The 23,335-nt window shown below is 40.3% G+C and overlaps 1 protein-coding gene across 2 annotated transcripts in view; it reads right to left on the bottom strand.

Annotated features, from left to right (window-relative positions):
- gripap1 (GRIP1 associated protein 1) overlaps positions 1-23,335 on the bottom strand; it is a 40,901-nt gene that overhangs the window by 13,656 nt on the left and 3,910 nt on the right. Inside the window, exons 3-22 of one of the 2 annotated variants that reach the window (XM_022763926.1) lie at positions 22,388-22,449; positions 22,144-22,170; positions 21,581-21,688; positions 21,330-21,492; positions 20,416-20,582; positions 20,033-20,072; positions 16,036-16,106; positions 13,418-13,465; positions 13,280-13,311; positions 12,975-13,022; positions 11,756-11,855; positions 10,736-10,813; positions 9,693-9,785; positions 8,308-8,442; positions 7,710-7,805; positions 7,367-7,477; positions 7,064-7,165; positions 6,705-6,818; positions 6,159-6,236; positions 963-1,058 (exon numbers count right to left, since the gene is read on the bottom strand). In XM_022763926.1, the coding sequence (XP_022619647.1) occupies positions 963-1,058; positions 6,159-6,236; positions 6,705-6,818; positions 7,064-7,165; positions 7,367-7,477; positions 7,710-7,805; positions 8,308-8,442; positions 9,693-9,785; positions 10,736-10,813; positions 11,756-11,855; positions 12,975-13,022; positions 13,280-13,311; positions 13,418-13,465; positions 16,036-16,106; positions 20,033-20,072; positions 20,416-20,582; positions 21,330-21,492; positions 21,581-21,688; positions 22,144-22,170; positions 22,388-22,449 (1,769 nt within the window). The remainder of the gene's footprint in view (positions 1-962; positions 1,059-6,158; positions 6,237-6,704; positions 6,819-7,063; positions 7,166-7,366; positions 7,478-7,709; positions 7,806-8,307; positions 8,443-9,692; positions 9,786-10,735; positions 10,814-11,755; positions 11,856-12,974; positions 13,023-13,279; positions 13,312-13,417; positions 13,466-16,035; positions 16,107-20,032; positions 20,073-20,415; positions 20,583-21,329; positions 21,493-21,580; positions 21,689-22,143; positions 22,171-22,387; positions 22,450-23,335) is intronic. The other variant, XM_022763927.1, reaches the window with a different exon arrangement.

Here is a 23,335-nt window from a genome sequence, read left to right as displayed (position 1 = left end):
ACATGACACCTTCAGTGGACCCTGCCAGAGGAACTTAAGACTTTCTGGCTCACATGTGCACACGACACAGTTTGTCATGTTAACACTCTACAGCTTACTGTTAGCTTCTGTCATTCAGTGTGTTGATCTTATTTTAGATATACCGTAGCTGTATTTTAAATGTTGTGTGTGTTTGTTGTTTTCTTTTGCTTTGTTGTGATCTTAATATTTAATCCTACATTTTATTTATATTACTCTTTTGGCAGTCTTTGCTCTGTGAAGAACTTTATAACTACTGTTTTGAAAAGTGAGATAGTAATAAAGTTATTATCATTACTCAAGTAAGTGATCAAGGCTCTCAGCTCCAAGTTCACTGGTTCCTACTGAAGATGTAAATCTATTAAAACAACTCTATAGTTTCTTTTATTAAAGAAAAGCTCAGTAATTTCCTTAAACAGCTGCTCCCGGTAGTTGAAACAAACAGGAGGAAATAATGCATTTGTTGGGGACTATTTTCAGCAGCAGATGAATCCACTATTGGTGCTCTATTGAGTATGTACGGCAGCAGGATGGTTTGTGTGAGACCGAGTCAAAATAAACTACAGTTTGTGTGTTCACGGTGATGAGGGAACATGTCACCCGGTGACACAGTGAGAATCACTGATGTGTTTTTGACAAGACTGCAGCTCTGTGGCTCAGAGGAATCAGATGCATCAGACTGTGATACACTGATCATACGTTCAGTGTCGGTTTGGTTCTGCAGACGGGATTTGATGACAAGAAGCTGAAACTTGAAGGTCACTCAGGGAGGGCAGATCTCCAGCGTCAAACAACATGCACCAGACTTCAGAGGGAAAAAATTCAAATTTAGAGTAAGTGATTCAGATCTGCCCCAAAGGTTCGGCAAATCGGTTTTAGCACTTTTAGCGTAACGCCATCGACAAACAAACAGACACAGGTGAAAACAGCCTATCAGCTGGTACCTGTCTGAGTTTTCCAATGGTGTCACCGTGTTCATCCTTCTGTTTCTCCACCTCCACCAGCTGCTGCTTCAGTCCCTCCATCTCTGACTGCTTCTCCTGCAGGACGGAGACACACAGAGGGTCAAAGAGAGAGAGGAGGATGGTTAACACCAGGAGGTCAACAGTTCACACATCTGGAGCAGAAACTTAACAACTGTAAAGACGTGACAGAGAAGAGTGACGCCTCTGTGAAACTCCTCTTCCATCCGTCGCTCTCCTCGTCAAACAAAGTAAAACAGAGATTTAAACAAGCTACATCTCCACCTCCAGTGATGCCCCCTCAGTCTTAATCCATCTGACCGGGGATTGAGTTACAAAAAAACTGCTTTTAATTCTCCTCTAATCCTCTGCTGCTAATTAATTTGACTAAAATCTACATTAACAAACCCGCAGGCTGCAGCCGCCCACCTGACACACACTGAAAACATGTCATTCTGGAGGAAAACAGAGTCTCTTAATTCCCTGTAATGTCACACATCTTAATCACCAACACACACACACACACACACACACACACACACACACACACACACACACAACCACACACAACACACACACACACACACACACACACACACACACACACACACACACACACACACACACACACGCCTCATCAAGCAGAAATGAGCTTTTGTGTTAATTTCTGAGCCGTTCAGATTTTATTACACCGAGAAATGAGGAGAAACAGAAACAGTAAAAGAGAAGCAGAGGGGAAGATGTGTGTCTGTTAATATCAACACACACACAGACACACACACACACACACACAGACAGACAGAGTACGGAGGCAGACAGGTGTGTGCAGGCGAACAGTGGAGGATTAAACAGATAGTGTATCAGGGTTTCTGCAGACTCACCAAGTTAAATCTAATGTCATTTTTACAGCTTATAGAAAGACATTTATCACGTGTTTCATCATCACCACGGTCAAAGTGTGAATAATGAAAAAACAGGTTCAAAAGAATTATTTATGATCATTATATCACAGCATTTCAGCACTTTTGAACAGTATCAAAACAATAATCCCTGATGATATAAGTGATTAAATGAATGTGAGCTGGACCTGGATGAGGAGGAGAAAATAGATGGATGATCAATCAATTAAAAATTATGAATTCTTCTTGACGTGTTCATTGTGAGCTGATGATTGTTCAGCAGCAGTGACAAAAAAAACAACAAAAAAACTCTGCAGCCAATATGCACATATACTGTTTATACTGTGCAAGATAGTTTTTATTGCAGATTATCTTCATGTGTGTCTGTTATTTCTTTGCACTGGTCATTCTCATTATTATTTTACAGGCTGTTGTTTTGACACTGGTTGTGTTTTCATGTCTACTTGATGTGCCTTTTAAATTCCCCCCTCAGGACAAATCAAGTTTTCTTGAATTGAACTGAATCCTCTGTCATTAAAATCGGACTTTCGTTACACTCACACACTCAATTCATTCCCAGACCTGGTCCACAATGAGGGAGCAGTGCAGTTCTACACTGACCTGAAGTCTGCTCAAAATACAACGGTGCAGATAAAATAATGGAGGGAAGGTGCTCTTGACTACTCATGAAGCAGTATTGGTAAAATGTACACTAGACATTTGTATCCTCTCTTTTTATTCGTGTAATATTTCCATCAACAGGATCTTCACTTCTCCTTGAGCCTGAAACTTTGATCAGTAAAACTTTTAGCAGCTTGTTTCAGTTTGCGGAAACGTCTCCTCCTCTGCTGTTGTCGCTGGTCTTTGCACCTGTAGGGTGTCGGTCTCTCATCAGCAGCTGGTTGATCAACCATCGCTCTGTATTAAGCTAACGAGAGCAGCACTATAGGCCTCAGTGTGATAAACAAGGCTGTGGAGACAACGTGACTGTAACTTCTCATCATTTAAACAGCAGAGTGTGAGGTTACAGTGTCACTTCACTTCTTTTAAAGAACCTGAATGTTTTACGGTTCATTTTCAACTGAACCTGTTTTGCTTCAGTGGAGTCCGATGCAGAGTTTTCCTTTTGTGTCTTAATCACTGAATCATTTCTCCATCTTCACTAAAACCTTTAAAACTATACAATGTTGTAAGAAAAGCAAATTGTATATAAAATAGAAAAAAACCCTCACCCCTCACATGGTTTAACTTCTCTATTGAAAGCTGAAACCTCTGAACATGTAGTGGAGTTCATGTGTTATCAGCCGTTTCCTGTTTTTCTGTTAACGTCTATGAAAATCAACACACAGCCTTGAATCTTACAGCAAATGTTTAATATATATATATATATATATATATATATATATATAATATAACAAATCAGGGCCGAACTGCGATTGTGATATGAGTCACGATTATAGTGGGAAAGGTACTTTTTGCATTATCCTTTTATATTTATTAAATATAAAAATGATGATGATGTGATTTTTGTTCCTTTACAGCAGGAGAATATGATCTGTAGGCCGGGGCGTCTCTGTTGCACCGTAACGCTTCATTCACAGTTATTTATGTTGTGACACGTTTTACCTTTATCAAAAAAATGGCAGCTCCTGCAAACTGGATATTGCACTTGAGATTTTGATAATATTTTGATTTTGCAGCCCTATGGCGTTATGATGAAACATAGGACATTATATCTTTATTTTAGCTCATGAATCAAAACATGTAACAACCTTTTTCTTTTAAATCTAATCCAAGAATCTCCAAGCTGTGAATTAATTTTCTTCTTTTTCACATAATGATCTTTTAATAATAATCAATTATCATCTGAAACTGATGTAACTGTAGATTTCAGGGTTTTACATAAACACAAGGGACAAACTCACGTCTTCTGAAGATGCAGGTGATTATTTCTAACAGTAAACAGAGGCAGCGTGCACAGCTCCAACTCCTGAGCAGCTGTAACGCGCTATTTGTTTGTCCCCCCCATTAAACAAGAGGATTATTTATCAGTGAGCGCCTGTGTATCTGTGTTTGTCCTGATCATTTCTAACAGTTTGCTGTTTGAGATTTAACACACCATCAGTGTTCAGTCAGCCAGACAGGAAACGATACGTGACGGCTGAAATCCAAACCCACGCCACGTGGAGCTCCTGCTGAGCACCCGACCTGCTGCTAATTAGACTTCCTCCATCATTAATTAACTTTTCCTATTAAGTTTCCTCAACCTGCTCTTAGTACAGGGCTGTTATCCAACAGATAACACACACACACACACACACACACACACACACACACACACACACACACACACACACACAGAGAAACAGAGTAATCATTGAAGTTAGTCTCTGAGGAAACTCTTTCTCCCTGAAGGATTTCCGAGGAGCACGAGGACCAGGCAGCCTGCTAATCTGATTGACTGAAAGGACTTGTTACATCAACACTGACACATCCCATGATGCACAGCGGGTTGTGCTTTATTGGCTGGTTAGCAAACTCTACTGATAACCACAATAAAGACTCCAGACTGAACCACTGCTCGACCTTTTTATAATTCAGGCTCCTGAAACGAGAGTTCGTTAACAGACTTATTTTCTGTTCTAACTTTTTTCTTGGCAGCGGACTTTGTCTTAGTTTGAGACACTTCAGGAGGCGTCTGATTGGTCCAGCTTCATCCTGCAGCAGGACAACAATCTTCAGAGACTAGAGGAACCAGCAGTCCTGCAACCAATGGTCTGGACCCCCCAGAGTCCTGATCTCAGCATCATGGAGTCAGTCTGGATCACATGAAGACACAGAGACCCTGAGACTGAGAACTGAGGCAGGTTCTCCAAGATGCTGGAACAACCTGAAGAACTGTGAGCAGGTGTACGAGGAGAACTGGAGCTGGTTTAAAGGCAAAGGGGGGTCACAACAGATACCGATCTGATTCAGGTTCTTTTTACAAAGGTAATTGATGAAAATAAAAGTTATTCATGTCTTCATCTCTGAAAACATCCTTACTTCACTTGGACTGTATGCCACTCCTGAAGCTGCAGCTGTTTTCAGACAGTATCAACTTTTAGTTTTGTGTTGGTCTGGATCAAACTGACTGAAGTGTCTCCACAAGAATAACAAAGCAGCTCCTCTAACTGTCTGAATTAGACTGATTTATTACAAAGCTTATATCTGTGAGGTCAAATGATGCCAACACAAACACACACTGACTGACAGAGACTGATACTAGACATTTCTGTTTATCAGTTTATAAACAGATTGTTTGACAGAAGTCGTGTTGGGAAATCTGATCACGGATCAAGATGCAGAGGCGACCAAAACAGAAATCCCTGCTATCATCCAACAGTCAGATTGTTGGTGATTCGTGCGATTAAAAAGGTTTCTTCACCCGACACACTGGACATCAAACAATAACTGATCAAGTGGAAATGTGCCCCAATTCTAAAATTAGTTGTGGTTCAGGGTAGGTAATGAATTTTGATGCTACAGAGACGCCTCAGCCTGCAAATCATATTCTCCAGACGTAAGGGAATGTAAAAATCACATCATCATCATTTTTGCATTTTTTTTTTTTAGAGTGAAAATAAAAATGAAAAAATGACCACTCCAACTGAAATCGTGACTTATATCTCAATATCTGCCAAAATGATCACAATATGATTTTTAAAAATTTTTTTTGCATATCATTCAGCCCTATTTCAGGGTTAAAATCAGGCGTTAGAGACTCATAATGCGAGTGTCAGTCAGTTGTTAAACAGAGCCTCCTCTCAGTGCGACAGTGTAGTGTAAAAACGACATGTGACGAGAAACAACAGAAGAAGAAAGAACAAACACCGACACAAAGGAGTGATGAGTGTTTTCTGTGTAACAACAGGCTGAGAGTGAACCGAGCTCCGTCCTGACAGATTGTGTTTGTTCAGAGTCTCTGTAACAGACTGTCAGTTTAACATGAGCCTCCTCCACTCTGATCTGCTGTTAACACGATTTAACCTCTCCGCGTTACCATGGAGACAACCAGGCTTTAATTAGAAACACACATTCAATTAGAGCTGGACCAGATTCAACACACACACACAAACACACAAACACACCTACACAGACTGCACGTATAAACAAACACCCACGCACGCATATATTCATTTTTACAAAGATGCTTCCTGAGACATCTTGTTCTGAAAAACCATGTGTCTGTGTGAGTGTGTGCACGTGTGTGTGTGTGTGTGTGTGTGTGTGTGTGTACCTCCAGCTGAAGTGTGTGTTCTCTCTGCAGCTGCTTGATCTCCTCCTGATGTTCCAGAGAGTTCTTCTCTATGTTCTCCTGCTCACACACACAAAGACACACAGGTTGTCAAGTCAGACGATAACAGGTGACCGGAGTGCTGAACACAAAGAGCTGGTGGTGAAATACACACAGGAAACATGAAGACACAGAAATCTGCTCATCGACTGAAGAGCAGAGAAATATCTTAGATCATGAGGTCATGAGCAAATTCCATCCAGGTAAAGAATCACCTGTTACACTCAAATCCAGCTTCACGTTTGTAATATTTCATTTTAGTACAAGTAAATACATTTTTGCTGTCTGGCTAAATGTTCCGTTATAAAACATCATCTGCCTCGAGATACAACACAAACTATTTCACAGAAACGTTCAGAGCCAAATCAAAGTCACTCCCAGACTGTGTACGAATGTTTTTTTCCATACGGAAGAGCAAATATGATCTGAGGGGAGTTTCAAAGTTTACTGTGCAAAAAGCTAAAAGAGCGATTTAACTGGCTGACAGACCTCGGCCTCCTTGAGTCGTCTCTCGAACCAGCCTTTGGTTCCCTCCATGGACTGAACCTGAGCCTGTAGCTCCTCCACCTTCGGCTGAAGACCCTCCAGCTCTTTAGTCCGAGCCTGAAACACACAGATGATAATCACACTGCAGACAGACACTAGGTGATAAGATATGAGGACTGATTGTGCTGAGGAAGAGTAGAGTTTTGGAGGCATTATATCAAAGTTAGGAAATCTACCTTCCTCCTGCCTCCTCTACTCCTGATTCTCCTCCTTGTTCCTCTCCTTCCCCACTACCTCACCCATCACCTTCTCTCCCTGTTACTCTTATTTCCTGTTTCCTCCCTCTTCCTCCCCCTCTTTACCTTCTCATCTCTTAGCTGCTGTCGGATCTCCTCCTCAGAGCGATTCTTGTCTTCATGGAGTCCTCTGAGCTCCTTCTCATACCGAGCCCTCACCCCGAGAACCTGAGAGCAGAGAGGAGAGGAGACAAGGTGAGGAGAGGAGAGGAGAGGAGAAAAGGAGACTTCTCATATCATTCACAAGATATTATGAGGTTGTTTTGTATTTCTAGGAAAAACTACAAGACAAAATGAAAAGGACAAACTGAAGAGAAAACATGAAACCTGCAGTCAGAGTAAAGAGCAGCATCATCTCTGGAGTCTCACCTCCTTCTCGTGCTGCAGTTTGAGGTCTGACAGCGCCTCCTTGTGGTCGGACTTCTCCTGGTTCAGCTGTATGGCCATGTCATCCAACATGGCCTTCCTCTTCTCTGCTGTCTGCTCACACACACACACACACACACACACACACACACGTTACATTTGTGCTGATCATTAGTGTGCTTACGACCCAAATGGCTTAATGTGTTTGTGTATCTGTGTGATTGTATGTGTCACACAAACAAGAATGTGTATTCTGCTTCTCCTCTGTGTGTGTGTGTGTGTGTGTGTGTGTGTGTGTGTGTGTGTGTGTGTGTGTGTGTGTGTGTGTGTGTGTGTGTGTGTGTACCTTCTTAGCCTCATCCAGCTCTCTCAGCAGTCTGTCCTTCTCTTGTCCTTCTTCTGTTAACTGCTCCAACAACTTCCTATTGGCAAAACTCGACTCCTGAAAGGAGACAGACAGAGAGTAGAGATGATTAGTAAAGATGGATTTTTGTGTTCAGGATCAAGTGGAACTCAAACTGGATCAGGACTGGGACCATTTTAAACTCAAAAAACAGTTTGCAAAGAGGGAAAGTCTGTGGTCTGGAGTGATTTTTTTTGGACTTTGTATCATTGTTTGTAAATTGTGTTTGTGCGGTTTTATCTGTATTTTCTTGATGAGTTTTGTGTCTGAAGACAGATTTTTTTTTTGATAAATGAAGAAAACTGTTTACGGTTCCTTCGTTAATCAGACCTACAGTTTATACAGATCCACTAATCTTAAAACTATTTAAATACAAAATATGTGAATAAGTTGGATCTGTTATTTGTCTAGTCAGTAGCAGATTTCCTGTTAAAGGTGTGTTTTACCCACAGATACAGCAACCAGAGGAACACACCAGTATTCCTATCACGTGTGTGTGTGTGTGTGTGTGTGTGTGTGTGTGTGTATGTGTGTGTGTCACCTGCAGCTGGGAGTCCAGGTCGTCTCTTTGAGCTAACAGACTCTCCTGTTCAGCTCGTCTCTGCTGCAGCTCAGCCGTCAACGCCTCCTGCTGCTCACGCAACAGATTCATCTCCTGCGTCTTTACCGTCTGGATCTGCACACGATTCAACAACTTTATTCATCTTTAGTTCTTTAAATGAAAAACCTGTTAGTGCAGAGTTTGACATAGGTGACATTTGGTGACAGTTATTGATAGTAGGTGACAGCAGGTGACAGTTATTGACATTAGGTGACAGTTAGTGACAGTAGGTGACAGTAGGTGACAGTAGGTGACAGTTAGTGACAGTAGGTGACAGTAGGTGACAGTAGGTGACAGCACGTGACAGCACGTGACAGCACGTGACAGCTGATGAGAGCACGTGATAGTAGGTACTGAGGTGTTCCACAGAGTAAAGACGGAGTGAAGTCAGCAGATGGAGATGGATGAGTTGGATGATTCAGAACATAAACTAGGTTCTAGTTGGGTTCTATATGAACTCCATTTCTAAGGATCCAGGGTTTCTGTTAAGGAACTGACCAGTGTATGGGGTTCTCGATGGGATTACCTTCAACAACAATCAATACCAACTACTCAGTAATGGGTCCTAACTATAGATGTGGTTTAAGATAGAGTTTCAGAAATCATTAAATATTCTGTGATTAGCGCTAAGTCAGTTTTACAAGTGTTATATTTTCAAGGTACGCAGCTTTAAAACATTTTTAATGTTTACCGTAGGGTTTAGGAACAGTAATAGGGGTTCTAGGAAAGTTTCAACTTCAGACTATCAATCTAAAGGTAGTCTACTTTAAGCCCAAGATATAATTACCTGTTCAAGAGCGCACAGATTAGTCCTCAGAGCACTGTTCTCCTGTGAGATGGGTTATAGTTTCATACTCAGTAAGGTGTTGACTTAAAGGCACAGTTCTGTAAATGTAAAACGGGTTCTAGATAGTGTTACTGGATCTGTTCCAACATTGGTAGTGTAGTTATGACAACACTCTAGTTGTTATGGATACAAGGAAACTCACCTTTTCTAACTGGGTTTAAGGGTTGGGTAAAAGATATGTGTTCTATGTGTGAATACCAGTTCTAGAGCAGCTAGGCTAGTACTCAGATCAGGGGTGGACCGGGTGTTTGAGTCCATCCCTGGCCCCCCCTGTTCCTGCAAACCACCAGATCACTCATTTTGTCGGCTAGGTGTTACACTCTCCAGGTATATTGCCTGTTCTAAAGGTGCCAAGTTTGTCCCGTGAGATAACGTATTGTTAGGGATCTATGTAACGTTCTCCGGCTAGTAGCTACGTTAGTCAGCTGAACACCGTTTCGGGGGTAACCTTCAAGATGATGTTCTGCAGGTTTATTACCTGTTCTAAAGCTGCTAGGTTTGTCCTCAGAGCATCGTTCTCTTGCAGGATGTTGTCCACCTGCTCTTGACTGACTGCACTCTGACTGGCTACCTGCAGTACCAGCGAACCACAGGGGGCAGCACAGAGAACAGGAGAGACAGAACCACAAAGAAAGAGAACCAAAAAGGAAAATGTAAGCAAGGAAAAAAAGAAAAAAAAGAAAAAAAAAGCAATAACCAAAACAAGAAAACCCGGATATAAACATAAACAGAGACACAACCAAAACAACACAAATATTAAAGGTAAGAATAAGAGACAAAAAAGAGAGATAAAGAACAGGTGAGGAGGATAAGACAAGAACAGAGCAGGTTAGAAACACAGCTCGAGCAGCAGGCAGGGAAACAAACACCAGGCTAGTCCACTGCCAGAGTGGTATTGGAAAACATATTTGTATTTTTCAGTCATATGAAAGGGCTGGGTAAGAAAAATCAATGTGTATTATCGAGCTCTGTCTCCCTCTCTCCACACGAGTCATTAGTATTACCTTTTGAACAGTTCTTGGTGAATATGAATCAATTTTTCAAGATCAATTCACTTTGGCAGCGAAACTTCTTCACAGAAAAGAGACACAACAAAGTAGGCGTTTCTAAAGTTTTCAGTTTTAGGCACATTCCTCCAATCAGTCCTCACTCCCTCCCACCCTTCCTCCCCTTGTTTCCTCATCTCCTTCCACCTCTTGCCTCTGTCTCTCCCTCAGACAACCTTCTTAGCCCTCAGCCTTGTATTGGACAACATTAAATTGACTGGGCTTTACTTCAAACTTCTTGATCAGTGTGTACAAGAACGTCCACTTGTTGTTGCTAATTACATGTCAGTTTTACTCAGTTCAGTCGTGCTGAACCTGAGATCTGAGGTCTGGGAATCTGGTTTTCTCTGCCCGAAGTCAAGGCTCACAGGCTCTTGCTGCAAAATGCCAGGATGTGTGAACACTGGGTAGTCAGTTACTTCCATTTATGTCTTCATCCTGTGCGTGTGCGTGTGTGTGTGTATGTGTGTTGTACCTGGTCTTTCAAAGTGTGCAGAGCCAGTTCATGCTCTTTCTCCTTGCTCTGCAGCTGCTCTCTCAGCTCTGCTGTCAGCTAAACACAAACACAGGTTACTCAGTCTAACAGCATCAGCAGTGACAGTAGTTGTAGTTAACAGAGAAGAGATGTAACTCTGTGCATATTTGGTATCAGTTAAAATGACACAGATCATAATCCAATCATTTCATTACTGTTGCCTGCTGTGTTTTGTCTCAGCCTGTTAAGTGTTGCGGCTCCTCTCCTCTAAAACAACCGGGCTCTGCAGTGCAATACTGTGCACTGTGTAAGCCACTGAAAATTAGCTTGTGTCAATGTGAAATATTATTTGTGTGGTTCAGACATTGAGGTTGAGAACATACACAGGTTGACTAACCTTCGATGCTGATAATCATTATCATGTTGTTTTAGCCGCTGCTGAGTGTCAAAGCGGCTACAAGGACAAACGTCACCAGTATTACATGATATCAGCTGTCACTAATGAGGAACTAGATTACAGGCCTTTATTATCCTTAGCTGTTGTTGGTTTTTGAGCTCTCTGCACAGCTCTGTTAGAGCTTATCAAAGACAGTTTGTGAGTTTCAGTTTCTCTTTTGTTCCAACAAATCCAACAGAGTGAGACTTTCTATCAGATCGTGTCACGTCACTGTCAGCGGGACATTCTCCCTGAACCGAACTTTTTCATATCAATAATTTAAGCTCATAAACTTTATATTTTTGAACCATCACCTTCAGTAATTAGGATCACTAACCTCATGAAAAATGAGGTGTGTGAGATTAGGTATTCTCCAGCCGTGTTGCTTCAATGTGTCGAATACACAGGCTGTTTAATCAACATTTAAGTAATACAACTTTATGAACTGATTGGACACAGTATCAGCAGGTATTCAATATCATAGGTTTCAGATCTGGCCCCAAAAAACCCCTGGCACAGAGAAAAGATCATGTAGTTAAGTTGTCATGCTAAGGAAGAAAAGCTGTGTGTTACTGAGGTCTGACCTGATTGGCTGTCATGAGGTCTGACTGTAGTTTCTGGATGCGGAGGTTCATGGCCTTCAGCTCCTCTTCTTTCCTCTGGTTGATCTCATCGATCTTTGTCCTGCAGAGACACAAACAACAACAGGTTCACATCTGCTGTACAACACAACAAACAGCAAGAACAAAAACATCAGAAAAACCATGGACATCAGATCCTGTCAGTACAGTGGTAACAGTACTGTGAAGTAGTAGTAGTAACAGGTGCAACATCAAGAGAGTGGTACTTATACAAACTGCTGTAACATGATAGTAGCAGTACCTACAGTAGAGAGACTGTTGGCAGCAGTAGTAGTATTAGCAGTACAAGTAGCAGTGGTAAAATTGGTAACAGTGGTAGCAGTAGTATAAACACAAGTAGTACAGTAGTACAGGAGGTAGGAGTTGTAGTAGTAGATTTAGTTGCGGCAGTAGTAGCAGTAATAGCATTAGTAGTAGTAGTAGGAGCAGTAGTAACAGTGGTTGTATTAACTGTCATATCAGTAGTAGCACTAATCACAATAATGGTAACAGTAGTTGTAGTAGTACTGCATTCAAAACTTTACTAAGTAAAAGTACACTACTATAGTATTACTATCAAAATATACTCTCAGTACCAAAAGTAGTGCAGAGTGGCCCACTTCAGAATAATATATAGTACTGGATTATAACTACTGATGCATGTGTTGTGTGTGTGCGTTAATAACAGCTGGCAAAGGTAGAGCCATTCACAGCTTTACTACTACTATGGTCTGAATCTGTGGGTAGCTCGTTTCCAAACCTGTGCTGTAAAATGTTGTGGAGTACAAGTATAAAGCAGCTAAATCTGGAAATACTCAAAGTACAAGTACAAGTGCACTACTTAAATAAGTACTTAATTGTATATCACCATTGGTCATAAGAGTAGCAGTAGTTTGATAGGTAGCAGCATCAGCAGAAACTGTAACAGTAGCAGTAGTAACAGTAACAGTAAGAGTAGTAGTAGTCACAGTAACAGTAGTAGTATGCACAATAACAGTAACAGTAGTAGTTTGATCAATAACAGTAACAGTAACAGTAGCAGTCGTCACACTAACAGTAGCAGCAGCAAGAAAGGTGACAGTAACAGTAGTAGTAGTGGCTGTTAGAGCAACAGTAGTAGTAGTAGTAGTAGTAGTAGCAGTAGTAGTAGCAGTAGCAGTAGTAGTAGAGGTGTATGTCTGACCTGCTGTCATTGTACAGAGCCTCCTTCTCTCCCTGCAGACGCTGAAAACTGCAGAAAGACACAAACACAAACTTCATTAAATACAAACTTCATCATCCTTCGGTCTGTTCTAGTCTGATCTGCATAAAATTCATACAAACAGTTCAACTTTAAATAAACATCGTGACAGCTATTCAAACACTGTCTGATTGTAGGACATGTTCTTCGTGTTCTTCAGACTGTTACACCCTCTGGAGGAGATGGACTGCAACAGCTTCGCATTAAAGTAATTCTGCTGAGGTAGAGTCAAACTGAAGGGGTCTCACCTCTCCTGCTTCTTCTTTAACTTATCAGAGAGCTGGAGAAGAATCACACAGATAGACAGGAAGTCGCAAATCAAAGCTGCTTTTCATTCTTCATTCACACTTTTGTTTTTATAAACACTGATAAAATTCAATAAATACCTTTGTTATCTCTTCCTGTAGCTTGGTGATTTCAGCCTGTTTGGACGCCTGCAGGCAGACAGGGGACAGACGTTTAGAACCGTCTCAGAGTCAAGTGAACAACACAGAAACACAAACACTCACTGTCCACCTTTACAGTTTATTAGGTACACCTGTAGTGGACTTTTATAATTCCTATAATGTCCAATTTTTGTTGATACTGTCATAGAGATGTTAATTCATGTTCATGTTTATTACAGTGTGGTGAGATGTGGACATATAAGGAGAGCAGCTCTGTTGTTAAACTGTCCAATAAAAACATAAAACTTTTGACAAACTATCAACAAATACCAGATCACAGCAGGGCTGCTGAGATCACTCACTGCCCCCCAGGATGATGACCATGGATGCTGACTGAAAGGTCTAACAGATCCTCACATATCGCAAAAACAAAAGATCTCATTTTATGTATTAGTGTCTGAATCATTCTGACAAAAACAACCAAGTATTCAAAGTATAGGCAGTAAAGGCTGTCTGTCTCAAATTCTCAGTTATCGCCGCTGCTTGATGTAAAATGCATGCTGGGAGAACTTGGACTTGAACTGGGAGAACTTGGAGTTCAGACAGCTGAAAACATTATCTCTAAAACTAACAAAACACAAACTATCTGCACACTGTGTTTCATCAGTTAGTGATCGTGTCCACAGTCAAAGTGAAAACTGGACCTTTTAGCTGATGTGACTTTCAAAGAAACCTGCAGGAAAAAACACATGAATTATTAGTTTGTGTGTTTTTTCCTGCTCCCTGTATGTTCAATAGTGTCTGACAGAGAAACTGTCATTATCTTAAGGTCCTGTTTGTTTCCAGTGAAATGTTTGGGGACATTTAAAAAGCTCTGTATAATAAAACAACACTCTGGTGTGTTTGCTGTCACTGGCTGGTGTTGAGTGAATATTATGAAAAGGACGAGATGACACGGTTACAGAGCGGCAGGCTCTTGTCGGCCTGGTACATGCTGACATTTTACCGCTGCTCGCCAGCTGCCGTTCATGTTCTTGTCATGAATTAATTAGTTTCCTCTTTCACACACAACGTGTGGCCATTTCATCTGCCACCATTTTGACTTTCTGGACTTTGGGTCAGTGGGGACAGTAACAGCAGCAGTAATGTCACACAACTGGAAGTGAGAAGAAGAATCAGAAGCAGGTGACAGTTCTGTTTGTGTTTGAAAATGTTTTTATCTCAGGAACAAGTCAAATGTTTTACCAATATTTTAACAAATGTCAGATAATAAAGAGTCAAACTGTGTTTGTCCAGGGTTTTTTTCACAGTAAAACACTAAAACTTGAGTCTTTGGATTCATTTATTATGTTTTCTTATCTGGGGGAACAAAGTAAAGGGGAAATGGACATTTAGACAAACAGCTGCTGAACCTGCTGGTCACAGTCAGAGCTGCAGGATCAGTGACAAATGACGTTACCCCACACACAATCATTACAAAAGACACATCTGTAAAACAATGAAAACCATTTTCTCCATGTCTCACACACCCAGTGATTTCTCCTCCTACCAGGAGAATTTGATCCATTAGGTCCAATAAAAATTTCAGTCACAAAGAGCCGCATCAATAAATTATTTTCATGTCGTTCATGTGTGTGTGTGGGGGGGTCAGGCAGCACGGCCAGAGAAGGACTGAGCGTCCTATATGGGCCTAAAACTGCAGAAGCCTGGAGAACATTTTTGCTGCATGCACCAGTTAAGAACTTTGACTGGAATAAATGGGAGAAAAGTGTTTCCAGTTCTCTTCAAACATCCATGGATTAAAGTTTAGCCGATAGAAACCACTTCAATGATGCATGACTAAAGATGATATGGACCAAGGACCAGCACTGCAGCCACATGTTTTCACTTTTCTGTTGTAGCTCAAATGTGTATTTTTTCCTTCTCTTCATGGGTCACAGGCTCATGTGACATGACTGAAATAGCAACTTTTAAATTATATATATTAAATATTCTATAATTATTAAATGTAAACGCAGACTGTAAAGCAGTGTTCTGCTGTCCTCTTGAAACCACACCCAACAGTGATGTCACCAGTGGCCAGTTTCACAGAGATATTTCAGACTTATACCACAGTCCGGCTTAAGATAGTCAAGAACTAAACTGCTTTGAGCAACGGATGAATTTAGACATCTATCTGAAGTCAGACTATTTGTCTAAGACACAGTCAAAGTCTGTCTTTGTGAAACCGGCACCAGGTCCTGGAGTTCACCTGTACTTCAGAGCAGTCAGGTGTAAACTTAAACCACTGGAGGTCAGCAAAGACAAGGTTTTCAGGAGAGTTGTCTGTTTGATTTCCCTCCTTTTTAAAAGCTGTAAGAACTCAGTCACTGCTCTTCTTCACGTGACATCATCAGGGTATTCATCTAATATTTAGCAGGATAGCAGACGTGACTCGGACTGAGTTATGATGATCTGAAGCAGTTAAATACTGTGCAGTGTGGGGAGACCATTCTAATGCAGAATGTCGTTATATATATTTGTATATGTTCTCCTGCTCAGTGTGTGAATGGTGAGTGTTATGTCAGATTGTGTATCAGGTGTAGGTGTGTGTGTGTGTGTGTGTGTGTGTGCTGTACCTCCAGGTTGTGGATCTGCTCCCTCAGCAGCCTCTTCTCCTCCTGCTCGGTGTTCAGTGCCATCTCCAGCTCTGGTCCAAAGCAGTGAGTTATTGGACAGAGAGCAGCCGACCAGCCTAGCGCTGCCTGCTTAGCTACAATCTTCTCTACGCTCTTCTCTGACAGGCCTAAAGGGGGCGCCGCACACAGCAGGGGCAGTCTGTTAGGCCAGACACACACTACACCAGCTTCTCACTCCTACATGACGCCTGACAGGTTTTGTCTGAGGGAGGGGAGGGGGAGGGGGGGGCCTGACCAGGACAGAGTAAGGGATTTTCTGGCTGAGCTGCAAAGTCAATCACACCTGTGAAACATCACTGTGTACTGGTTTATTAGGGTGTGTTCACTGACAGCATGTTTATCTGAGCTCTGCTATGTTCCCAGCTTCAGGTCAGTTTGTGTGAAGTATCCTGTGCAGCTTCACCTGTCGTGGCGCTAAGAGGAACTCATATGTTCTGGTGAGGAAGACTGAGTGTAAAGAAAACTTCTGTCTGACATTCACAATAACTAAACACTGAACACATTGTTTGCTTCAAAAAACTTTTTTACCTCATGCAGACATGAGGCTGGGTGTCAGTGCAGAGACCAAAATATTTCATGCATTTAACAGATGAAGGCAGATGAAGAACCTTGTCTAAATAAAGGACAGTGTAAATGGCATATTTTAGATTTAAACCAGGAACTGTCTGAAGATTAAGTCAAAAAGATTATTAATCTGAGCTGAAATTTGATGCAGACTTTCAATACTCTGAGATGTCAGTGGCCCAATTCCAATGCCCACCGTCACAGACTCACAGACTTTGAAGTGCATTCCCGGTAAGTCCATGAGGGCTTAGGGAATTACCCAGAGTCCATAGCATTGTGACATTAAACACAGGGGTTAAAGAAGTGACTAACCCCCATAAAACACAAAAAGAGTAAAATAGAACAGAAGTTACTAAAAGATAAGGAACGAACCCTAACTTTACCGTTACAAGAAAAAAGAGGTTTACATGACAATATAAACACAGAGCTCACAGGAGATTCAGAGCTTCAACTGTGTGTAGTTAAAAAATATTATGATATTTATACTTTTGATCAGTGACGCTGGGAATCACTGCATTAGAGATCAGAGGTCAGGAGGCGGGAAGTTATAACCGTTGGAAACTAAACTCCACCATCAGTCAAGTATTACAACATGCAGTAATATTCATTTCTATAATGAAGTTAACAGGGGTACATTAGTCTTTGCAGCTGTGCCAGAAAATACCTGACTTCTGAGCCTAAACTCAAACATCAGAGTGAAAATCCTGATGTTTCTTTAAAACTTCAAATGTCTGAAGTTCATCTGTAAAACAGTTGTTCACTGCGTCAGTTTGTAGTGTGTGTCTGCCCTGAGCCAGCTAGCTGCTCTACGCTTCAATAGAGACAGGCTGCAGGTTCACCGTAAATTCTCAAATAAAAACCAAACACTGGGCCAGCAGGACCAGAAGGTGTCCGATTAAACATTTAGGAGGTGGAATTACCTGAACTGTAAAGGTAACAGATTAAAGCCTTTCTGCAGACGAGGTTAACGGGGCAGTATTTGAGAATTTATGGTAACAAGCACCATTAAAGGGCCAAACTGGTGCATTCACATGCTTCACTCTGTGATGAGGAACAATCTTTAAATCACTGAACATGATTTTAGATCATTTTCCTTCGTTTCAGGTACACGTTAGTGTGACATCACTTCTATGAAAATCAGCCTGCAGACTCATGAAACTTAAAAACCAGAGAGATGATTCATCACAGTCAGTGTTTAATCAAACTTCGGGACAGAGACAGCTAAGACTTGAGTTGTTTGACTGCAATAACAAAAGCTTGCTGGAAAATATAGAAATCTAATTTCTATATAATAAAAGTTTCAACTTACTTCCGTTGGATTTGGTTTAGTTTTCCCATGTAAACAAACAAACAAATAAACAAAAACCTGTTGTTGATTGTCAATCAACTAATGAATTGTCTAACTGTCAATTATCAAATTTGTTGCTCATTAATTTTTCTGTCAATTGACTAATAAATGAATCAACTAATCATTTCAACTCAGAAGTACTGGTTGGGTTCTGGGTGACAGAGTAAATGATGAACCTGCCATACTGTATATGATGGGGCTCAATAACGGCTCGAAAACATTAAAAGAGTTGTTGTTCAGCATCACCAGTGTCTGAGGTGTCTTTGAACACACCTCTGCTCTCAGCAGCATGAACACAGTAATACCATCTCTTTGACAGGAAATGTTAATTAAACACTGATTGTGACTGATTAACTTTGTGCAGGAGGTTTTGACTCTGTGCAGGTTGATCTTCAAACACACCAGTTTGGTCCTTTAAGGATCAAATGAAGTTGTTATTGAGCAGATGAAGTGAATAAATAAGTAAATAAAGTTTGTTCACTGAGGGACATGATACAACACTTCAGTGCACTATGCATGTTAAAGCTCAACTCTGGTGATGTTCTATGTTTTCCCTCTAGTCAACAAATCACATGTTCAGATCCACACCTCAGTGTGTGTGTGTGTGTGTGTGTGTGTGTGTGTGTGTGTGTGTGTGTGTGTGTGTATCTACAGCCTGATGGATCTGATTCCTCTGAGCCATTGAGCTCCATCGTTACTATGACACATCAGTTAGTCACATGTTCCTTCATCACCATGAACACACACTGTAGTTCAGTTCAGCAGGAACCCATGAGCTTGGAGCTGAGAGCCACAGACAGAGGAAGGCAGTGTTGAGAGACAGACTAAAACACTGTTGCTTTGAGCCTAAACATGAAGAAGAATATAGAACAACACCAGACTGATCCTTTAAGGTGATATCAACAAGATTTCTCTCAGAGCCAAACAACAACTATAAAAACTGGCTTCATGGTTCAATCATTCATTTGGATGAATGATTTAAATGATAATGAAAATAATCTGAACATCCATGTAATCTCATAGAATCAAAAAAAGAAACAACAACATGATGTGTGCTCCTTCAAAATAAATCTGAACAGTTTGTGTTGAGTGAAGGTTTGAAGAGAATAAAGTCAGGTCAGCAGGAAGCAAAGCGTACTGTAACTATAAGGAGGAAAACTCCTGTTTCTTATCATGAGACATTCAGATGGATCACTGGTCTGCGACTCCACTAATAACTACTGGTTAAATCAATACAAACATTTACAGCACCGCAAATTCTATGTTTATACGAATAAAGGCAAATTTTCATCCTTTGATTTTTATTTTTACAAGTAAAATAAAAACATATATTGCTTCATATTAGGCTCCATCATTTATTTTGTTGTTCAGTAAAACACAATCTGAGATTTGTATGAAGGCAACACAAACAAACATGGAGGACAGTCAACAGGGTAAGAACTTCGACCAGCCAAGACAAAACCAGGAGCTTGTTGTATTTTCCATATTTATATTGTGAGCCGTATTTTGCTTCTACAGTTTAAACTTTAAAGTTTTCCATATTTACATTTGGTATTTTATATTCCAATGTTTATGTTTGGATTCAGTTCTGTTGTACAGTTCTGCTGTTCAGTATTTTATGTTTGGTTTTGATATTTTTGACCATATTGACCTTTTTATATTTTATACATTAATATTTTATATTTTGTTACAGCATTATTGAAAATTTGCACAAAGGTTCTAAATGAAAGGAGACAAATAATCAAATATGAGTAAGTGCCTTTTATTTGTCTAGTATACAATTCAAAATGTAATAAGAAACAGGCCTCTCTATGAGGTCATTCAATTTTCAGAAAATGTGCTAAACCATGATTTGTTATCTGGATACGAATGATTTGGATATGAGATTTTGGTCATATCACACAGTCCTATGTCTTATTTATTATAACTATCAGACCAGAGAATTACTGAATATCACATGAAATAACAGGAATTCTTCTTTAAAGGGAAATTCTTTCTAATGAGTAAGAAGAAGAAGAAACTCACCATGTAGCTGCTTCTCTGTCTGTTCCAGCTGAGTCTCCGTCTGCAAACAAAACAGGTGGAAAAAAAACAACATATTAAAAATACATTATATAAATTATCAAATGAAATTCTGGCATTTGTCAACCTGGTGTTACACTCATATTTTCAGATGATCGCCACAGGTCATGATAATGTTTTACTAACTATCTGTGGCAATTTGAGAAACGTACAATTTGTAGAGCTAACAGCCCTGCATCATTCTTGCTGAAGTCTCCATTTCCCAAATTCAACATCAGAGATGCTGATAAGTAAAACTTAACAAAATCCTCTGACATAATAAAGAAACACTACGACAGCTGCTGTAGATGAGTGTTATCACAAAAAATAGGAATGATTTCCAAAACCTGTTCCAGTCTCTCACTGGTTCCCTCTGCTGCTGGCTCCTCCCCTCTCCCTGTGACATCAGAGACTCCATTGGCACTGGCTGACCCGTCGGTCTCCGTGGTAGCGCTCTGGTTGCCCTGGGCGACCACCTGTCTCTGCAACTCTTTGTCATAGCGCTCCTGGAGGGCTGGAAGGGAATAACACCTCAGTATGGTGTAAACAGTGAGCCACACACATGTAAACATAACACAGCTGTGTGATGCTTTTTAGTTTACTATAATGTAAGGTCAAGAAAAACAGAAAAGTCTCACATCTGTGAAGCTGCAACCACTGAAAAATAATTGAAACCATTAATGAATTATAAAAATAGTTGCTTATTTCATTTTCTGTTGACTGATTAATTGACCAATTGTTGCAGCTCCTATAAAAAAGGCAGTAAAGAACTGAGCTCTTTGTAGTAAAGATGGAAATACAACATCATATATCATAAAGGATCAAGGAAACCAAATGAGATATTAAGTCGATTTAATACATTAATAATGTGCTTTTCAAATGTTTGTTGTGTGGCCATTATTATGAACTAATATAACAGTAAATAAAAACAGGGAATTTCATTCAGTGATCTGATTATAGAACCTCTGAAACATATTGTGCAGATAAATAACAACACATCAGCACAAACAAACACACACCTTATCTCTCTCTCAAATTAAATCGAAGGCAACTGGACTTGTATTTGTCTGTGGAAGACGTTTCGCCTCTTATCCAAGCGGCTTCATCAGTTCTTATGTATTGGTCTGGACTGATGAAGCCGCTTGGATAAGAGGCGAAACGTCTTCCACAGACAAATACAAGTCCAGTTGCCTTCGATTTAATTGGAGAGAGAGATAACTATGACCTGGACGAATGAGAACATTCACAGACAAACACACACCTTTCATTTTCTTCTGGAGGGTGGAGTTTTCAGCTTGGAGGCGAAGCAATTCTCCATCGACAGGACTGGAGGCGGGGTTGGGCGGGGCAGCGGGTGCAGAGGCTCCTCCTCCCTCCTTCAGGCCCTGATTCTCCTGTTCCAGCTGTTCGATCTGTGTACACAGCTGGAAAAAACAATGATAATAAAAATCTTATACACATGGCATGTTTTATTGATACAGTGTGGTGTATGGCACACAAACACAGACGTACCTTGGAGAGCTCAGTCATCAGCGTGCTGTTCTGTAGCCTGAAATCTTCCTCCTGACTGTGGAGTTTCCCCTGAAGCATCTCGTTCTCACTAAGCAACGCATCCACCTCCTACAGGAAAACATCAGCTTTTCACCAGCAAACTGTGACACACTGAACAGGGGCTACAAGTGTGATTTGATTCAGTTAATTAATTTAGATAAATTAATTATTAACTGTCTTAGAACAATGAAAACTGCAGAAATCTGTGATTGGATGTGGAAAAGAATAAAAATCTAAAGTGCAAACAAGGAAAGGTTTAAAAAGTGAACTACAATAAACTCATGAATTGAAGTGCATTAAAAGTCAGAGAGTTCATTAGAAGTCAGTTAGTCAGTTAGAGGTCATTAGAAATATAAATATCTGAAAACAATTTACGATTTAATGGTGAATAATTTCAATTTTAAAGGGTGACTCCGGTAAAAAAACAAGAACTAGACACATGTGTGTTTAGGTGATGAACAGTAGAGGGCGCTACTGATCAGTGAACATGAGGTAACCATAGTAACCAGACAAGGAAGACTCACCTGAGCTTTCTTGCTCTTATTCAGAGCCTGAGAAGAAGAAAAAAAACACATGAAAATTAACAACACAGATAAATGATCAATATGAAATTTAATTTACTGACTGATAATCTGCTTGTTACAGTTAAAGTCAGTGAATAGAAAATATTCTGGAGCCAAAGCTGCACACTGAGATGAAACAAATCTGTTTCTGTACCACACAGCTGTAGAAAATGTTAATTATTGATAATAATTAAATATTTGTTACCTTCTGCGCTTTGACAAAATCTCTTTCCAGAACCACATTCTTCTGACGGACGGCATTCAGCTCTGAAACACACACCAACATGATCAGTGCTGGAGAAACACTTTTTAAACTTTTTAAACTGGGTTCATTGATTTTTTAATCAGTAATTATCAATAGTAACAGCTCCAAAACATACTGAACAAATGTTTTCTCTGGATGGAGGTTTAACAGCTCCACCTGAGTCAATCAGGTGTTTGAATCACACCAGGAAATAAACAATTATTATATATAACAATTATAATTATGAATTATTTCATTCATGTGGTTGTTTCATGAAGGTGAGGTGAACTGGAGACTGTAAACTGTCTGAAGGTGTGAGCGTGACTATCTCTCTGTATGTGTGATGAACCTACTGTCCAGTTTGTTCTCTGCCTCTCACCCAGTGCATTCTGGGAGTCCCCTACAACCCCCCAAAGATTGTAAATACTTTTAATTTTAGTGCCTCTTCAAATTCTTGGCTAATTCATTAATTAATGCTTTTAAAACATAATCACTGTCTGTCTTTGATTGATTAACTGAGAAATTGCGGCATCACTCTGATTATGATGTGCCTGAGCTAAAATTAAATAAACTGCTCACAGTGAGCAGGTGTAGATAATGGACGGGTTGATTTTGCATGTGATGATATCAAAGTGAAGATTGGTACATTAAGTGAAACACTGTGCCTCCTGCAGTCCTGCCTGTTACTTTGTACGTGTTACATTACTTAAAGTAAAGGCTGAACTCTAACTGTGTGGTGAAACCTGTTTTTATTTCCTGACGCATGAAAGTAAGATAACAACCTGCAGTTAGAACCAGACCAGAGGATGAACAGACTGAACAGTATGGCCTGTATTTATTGTTTTCTACCTGCAGTTGTGATTGTTGAGAGACTGTAATTAATATTCCTGTACCTCAATGAAGAAAACA

Source organism: Seriola dumerili, unplaced genomic scaffold (genome assembly GCF_002260705.1).
Source record: "Seriola dumerili isolate Sdu_G_001 unplaced genomic scaffold, Sdu_1.0 BDQW01000493.1, whole genome shotgun sequence".
In the NCBI taxonomy this organism is placed as follows: Eukaryota; Metazoa; Chordata; class Actinopteri; order Carangiformes; family Carangidae; genus Seriola; species Seriola dumerili.
The sequence above is the reverse complement of the archived record's forward strand: the minus strand, read 5'-3'. Positions and strand labels throughout refer to the sequence as shown.